Genomic DNA, 6110 nt, shown 5'->3' with positions numbered 1-6110 from the left:
TAAATAATTTCAAATTCCTTATAATAAGCAAACCAGATTGCAAGATTTTCTTTTTTTTATTTACGGATAGCCAGGGGAACACTCCAACACTCAGACATAGTTTACAAACAAAGCATTTGTGTTTAGTGAGTCCGCCAGATCAGAGGCAGTAGAGATGACCAGGGATGTTCTCTTGATAAGTGTGTCAATGGGACAATTTTCTTGCCCTGCTATGTATTCAAAATGTAACCATTGCTTCAGTCATCCTACAACAACTTTGTAAACTAGCTCATAACTATATCCCCATCTACTGGTCATAAAGGAATATTGCATACTGTCTGAGGGGCTGATGGAGAGGGATGAAGCCACATTATGGCTGAAGTTTCTGTATTGAACTGACAGTGTTTACCATTGTGTAGAAGCACATAGCGCTACCCCACAGACACTACATAAAGAGCAACTGCACTTCCTGATTTGGCCTAGTTTTAGATTTGGTTCATTAAGAAATGCTATGACTGAATTCAAATGTGAGTTGGTTTCGGGATGTGGTTTGATGTGGGTGTGTTCACATGTGGGAAGAGTTAGACAAATGATTTGTTGATGGGGAGAACAGAATTAGATAGGAGACCTGACACTCAACACATCCACAATGTTATAAACTCTGCCTGTTTCTACAGGACTGGAGATGCTTTTGTCAGACTGTTTGCCTTTGTCATTTGATGGGGAGTCCACAATTGGGAAGGTTTCATCTGACCTGTTCAAACTTCAACATAGTGTCTGTCTCTGTGTCAGATATCACCTATCCTAACTGCCATTGGTGATAGAACAGTGGCTATGTGTGTATGTGTTCACAGAAACATGTATGGAGTCAGGACATGGAGACTTGCATGATGATCTGATGAAGTCCAGACTGACAGACGGGCTTGATACTGATGTAAAATCTTGTATTGTATTTTTTAGTATTAAATGTAATGGTATCAGTCAATATGGGGAGGGGGAAACACTGTATTCTGCACCAGGACCAGGTACTTCCTGTTGTATACGGGACACCACACAGGAAGGTATGACCACTCTGTCATGTTTACCAAGGTAGCCCCATTACCACCAAACAAAATGCTGATAGACACAGTATCTGTATCAGCTGGGAATGACAATAAAAGATGAAAGGCACACATTGTTATATTAGCAGAACACTGCTTCTATGGTATTATGTAAAGAGTTGTTCATTCTACACGGACCTGTTACTACATTTAAAAGTTATCAAAACACTTCGTTTAGAACATCAAAAAAGATATATCAGAAATGGTATTCTTCTCATATTACTCTGCGACTGACCGATTGACAGCTTCCTCCAGCATCTCACCATATGTTAGTTTAGTTAGCGACTTCCTTCAAACTACACGCAGATACATACACATGGTCTCCACTAGTTCATCTGATAATGGACCTCTTCGCCAGATAGCAATAATTACATTTCACAAGCTAATTAATGGTCATATAATAATTTATGTGATACTGTACTGTACATAAAGCAACACCTAGCGACCTCATCAAGATGTTCAGATCTCTTGGCATAGTGGCTAAGGTGTTGAGTTGACAGTCGCAGTAGTACCCTGGTTTGTGTCTCTGTTGGGACTACCCCTGAATTCGCTACATCGGTCTCAGAAGTGGGATGGCGCCCACGCGTTGATCGGAGATACGTGAGAGACTTGGTATAGATAAGCGAGCAGACACGCACGCTCTCCCGAAGGAAGGGGGTAGTGCAAGGACTTTCGTAACCCAACACCTAGTTAGTCGTTGTGGAATTGTTAGATTACATGTTAAATATTGCTGCACTGTCGGAACTAGAAGCACAAGCATTTCGCTACACTCGCATTAACATGTGCTAACCATGTGTATGTGACCGATAACATTTGATTTGATTCAACCTCTTAGAGGTTTGGATCTCCTGACAGAGGGTTGGGGCTACACCCCATTGTGTTATAATTAGGTGAGACACGGGTAATACTTCATTATGCTACTTTAAATCAGGAAATATTGTGGTTTTAGCGTTTTCGTCAAGCAAGCACCAACACCAACATTTCTATAGCTGTAATGGCAAATCGTTTGATAAATTATTTTCCTGAATTTGATTTACTGTGGATTTGGGTTGATACCCTATTTAGTAATGAAGTAGATGTCACTTGTTAGTCTATAATTATCTGTTGTAACTCATTACTGACGTTCTACCGTTGACCTGATTAACTGCCCTCATCACGTCTCCCAGTGTTGAATGTTATGGTTCAAGTTTGATATCAGACTGGATTCGAGGACACATTGATAATGTATCCGTGAGTCTGTGACACTGTGTTATTCCGTAGCAGGTGATGTGACTTCCAAGCTCCTTACAAGCCTCTCGGACCGGTGTTTACAGAACATTCGGTACTATTGTGAAGAGGCATAGACATTTTCTCTGATTCTGTTCTGGAGGCGTCTCCCTGAATTGTTGCATTAGACCGACTTTATCTGTTAACCTGGAATTCCCGTAACAATAGTCTACTGGGCTTATGTGTGTTGATGAAGTGAACGACCATAGGGCGAGGCATGAATGACAGAGAGAGAGAATTGGGTGAGTGAGGTACCCATACCTGGACTAGGCTGTGGTATAGATAGACAGTGGCACAGGTGTCTCTGTCAGACAGGTGGCAAATCAGGAAAAGCAAGAAAATGATGTTTCAACCCGGACCTGTGGGAGGAGTAAACTAAATACTGTATGATTCGTTTACTTCCTCGTTTACTGTGCAATGCGATAGTAGCAAAAGTCACGTCTCTCTCCAGCTCGTGAGTGAACATTTGAAAGATATTGACGGCAACTAAGGTAAGGCATTATTAAGATGGGAATCGTAATATTGTGGAGACAAATATAGATAAAGCAGTAACTCATCATTATTTAAAAGGTGTCTGAATGTGTCTGGGAATGAGGAGTGTCATATAGCATAAACATATCTGGTAATTCTGATCGTATTGTTCAGTCTGTCATATAGCATAAACATATCCGGTAATTCTGATCGTATTGTTCAGTCAGTATTAGGCTACAGTCTGTCTGACTGAACTCACATGTGCATATTGCGTTCGGGCTTCAAGTTGAACTGGTTCTTCTTACAGGATTAATGTCGCACTGTCTCTTTAAAAAAACTCATATTGTCCAGGAAGTTGTCACGTAATCAGAGGACGGCGCTCAGTGTTTGTATCCGATAGGTCGAAGGTAATAGGTATACTGTTACTTTGTAGCAGAGTGTTGTAATTATCTTACCTTAACCTATTCTATATCTTTCCTCCATGATTTCAATCATGAACAGGGTGCAGTTGAAACGCTCGAACATCTTGAGAATGGCTCTAGCAGGCTCGGACTCCATGGATGAAGGAAAAGGCGAGACGTTTCTACTTAAAGCCATCAAAATAGGTGGTGTGGTGGCACTTTATTGGTTCATTTCAATAACCATGGTGTTCTTAAATAACTACTTGCTAGACAGTAAAGATTTGGACGCGCCGCTATTTGTGACATTTTACCAGTGCCTTGTGACTGTCGGACTGTGCTATGGCATGCACTTGCTGTCCCACTTATGTCCGGGTGTCATCGACTTCCCCTCCGTCAAGTTCGACCTAAAGGTATGCCGGGATGTTCTACCCCTGTCCATCGTGTTCATTGGAATGATAACCTTCAACAACCTGTGCCTGAAGCATGTAGGGGTGGCATTCTACACTGTCGGCAGGTCACTCAGCACGGTCTTCAACGTTCTACTCTCCTACGTGATCCTCAAGCAGACCACGTCCTTCTACGCCATCCTGTGTTGTGGAATTATTCTAGGTAGGTGGTAATAATAACTAACCTATATCTGGCCTAATGCAAGTACTTTGACCTTGTAGAAAGTTCTCATGTCTAAGGCATATACCCAAGCCAGGCTGGTTAGACGACGTCCTTCCTTCCAGGTAACCTATAATAAGTAACCTCACGCTTCTATAAAATTGCACCACAGGTTAATTAATTCCTACATGGGCCACACCTGTATTGTCCATATATTGAACATAAGGTAAACTGCAAATTGCTGCTAAAGGACCATGTTAATGCTTCTTTCTTTGTTTGTCCCTCCCATCAGGTGGATTCTGGTTGGGCGTGGACCAGGAAGGTGTGGCGGGCTCCTTGTCGTGGACGGGTGTGTTTTTCGGTGTGCTGGCCAGCGCCTGCGTCTCCCTCAACGCCATCTTCACCAAGCGGGTCATGCCGGCGGTAGATGGAAACATCTGGAAGCTCTCCTTCTACAACAACATCAACGCCTGCATCCTCTTCCTCCCACTCATCCTCGTCTTCGGCGAGGTCGGCCACCTCGTCCATTTCAGCCGCCTGGGTGACCCCACGTTCTGGGGCATGATGACGCTGGGCGGCGTGTTCGGTTTCGCCATCGGCTATGTGACGGGCCTCCAAATCAAGTTCACGAGTCCGCTGACGCACAACGTGTCGGGGACGGCCAAGGCCTGCGCTCAGACCGTCATCGCTGTGGTCTATAACCAGTCCAGTAAAAGTTTCCTGTGGTGGACTAGTAACCTGATGGTCCTTGGTGGGTCTTCTGCCTACACCTGGGTCAAAGGCATGGAGATGAAGAAGGTCCATATTCCCCAGGATGAGTCCAAAGAGAAACTGCTAGGGGAGAAGAGTGATGCCGGGGTATAGTGGGACTAGGATGACCTTCCGTCGTGGTGGTGACCCGGGGGTAGAGCGGGATTAGGATGACCTTCTGCCATGGTGGTGACCCGCTGGTGACATAAGACAATGTAAACACTAAGGCCTAACCACGGAGTTGTTTCTATAGTGATGTTATGTTGGAACAGTTGGGCCGTGTGCTGTCAATCTAAATGAACATTACTATAGTAACACAAACAGGTGTAGGAAGGGGACGGGGTTGTTTTGTTACTCAGTGGACCCTTATTGTTTTATCATTTCCTTAGGTTACCTTGTCCAATTATTTTATTTCTTTATTTAGATTACTCAGTGTGTATGGGGGGTCATGAATTATAACCTAAATCATTACTGTCTCTGCTTTCAGAACAGCAGAAAACCTATTTTGTTAATTATTCACATGCCATGTCTGTAGGATGGTATCTAAATAAAGTGACTTTCCTGTATGCGGCATCAGGAATGTGATGCAAAACTGCAATATGAGACGGCGAAAGACAGTTTTTTTTATGACAAGTGGGGCTCTTTATGTTGGGTATACAGTTTGCATGTGGAGACTGACTGTAAGGCTGCAATAGCTCACCTTAGTTAATAAGTGATTAAGCCAGTGCTGGTTTGATGGACAGCTTTACGTTATATCTTTGAAGCAGTGACACTGTGGGTGATAAAAAGTGAAAACTGTCAAAGCGATGGTCGGTTCTCTCTCGCTTCAGTAGGGGCACTGCATTTTGAATAATTGACGACAAAGGATGTAATCTGAACTGTTTATGCCCTGAGATGGAGATTTTCTATGACTGTTTCAGTGTGTGTGTTTTGTCTTCAAAGAAACGGATTATAGAAGGAATGTTAAAGATCATGTATGTGTTGATGTATTGTCTGTGTCCAGAAACATCAATCCTGAAGGAAGACTGTTGGGTAACCGGCCAAGTGGCCTGCAGGAGCATTATTATTATGTCATAACTCCTTCCTGTCTCAGTGCTGGGTTGAGACCCTGCACTCTAAAACAGCCTCCTTTCCTAAAGTCCTCTCTGCTTGTCCTCTTCTGTAGTGTCATCATTTCAGACCAATGAGAATAAGGGAATGGGACACTAGAAAATGAATGTACACAGAAAGACTCAAGGCTGGTGATCTGAGAGATCCTAAAATGTGGGTCTCTCAGATTTCAGGTTTTGCTTCTGCGTCCATTTGATACAAAGTCTGTTTTTTTTATATATTTTTTTGCTCAGGGTTTGTAGTGCGTTGGAAGATACCGATACCATACATGGGATTTCCAAAACTGGTTAGCCTACATAGATGGATTTTTTCCAGATTGTGTTTTTAAGAAAATATACAGATTTATTTTAGAAAATATAAAGTTATTCAGTGACTGTGACTTTTATATGTGTACTTTAGAAAAATAAATGAACATTCTGTTAATCAT

The 6110-nt window shown here is 42.7% G+C and overlaps 1 protein-coding gene across 2 annotated transcripts; it reads left to right on the top strand.

Annotated features, from left to right (window-relative positions):
* The first annotated feature begins 2695 nt into the window (after positions 1-2695).
* Positions 2696-6110, top strand: LOC115166791 (GDP-fucose transporter 1). Of its 2 annotated transcripts, XM_029720595.1 has the most exons (3): positions 2696-2836; positions 3318-3826; positions 4116-6110. In XM_029720595.1, the coding sequence occupies exons 2-3, from the start codon at positions 3349-3351 to the stop codon at positions 4685-4687; spliced, it is 1050 nt and encodes a 349-aa protein (XP_029576455.1). In that variant the 5' UTR covers positions 2696-2836; positions 3318-3348; the 3' UTR covers positions 4688-6110. The 2 variants fall into 2 exon arrangements, with proteins under 2 accessions (XP_029576455.1, XP_029576454.1); XM_029720594.1 differs by lacking the exon at positions 2696-2836 and having other exon boundaries at positions 2870-3826.

The sequence above is a fragment of the Salmo trutta genome, chromosome 29, assembly GCF_901001165.1.
Source record: "Salmo trutta chromosome 29, fSalTru1.1, whole genome shotgun sequence".
Lineage (NCBI taxonomy): Eukaryota > Metazoa > Chordata > Actinopteri > Salmoniformes > Salmonidae > Salmo > Salmo trutta.
The sequence above is the reverse complement of the archived record's forward strand: the minus strand, read 5'-3'. Positions and strand labels throughout refer to the sequence as shown.

Excerpts from the sequence above, each read along its gene's own strand:
- LOC115166791 (XM_029720594.1), top strand. The coding sequence starts at position 3,298 with ATGATTTCAATCATGAACAGGGTGCAGTTGAAACGCTCGAACATCTTG. Across the intron at positions 3,827-4,115 it reads GTGTTGTGGAATTATTCTAG|GTGGATTCTGGTTGGGCGTG; the intron begins GTAGGTGGTAAT and ends CCCTCCCATCAG.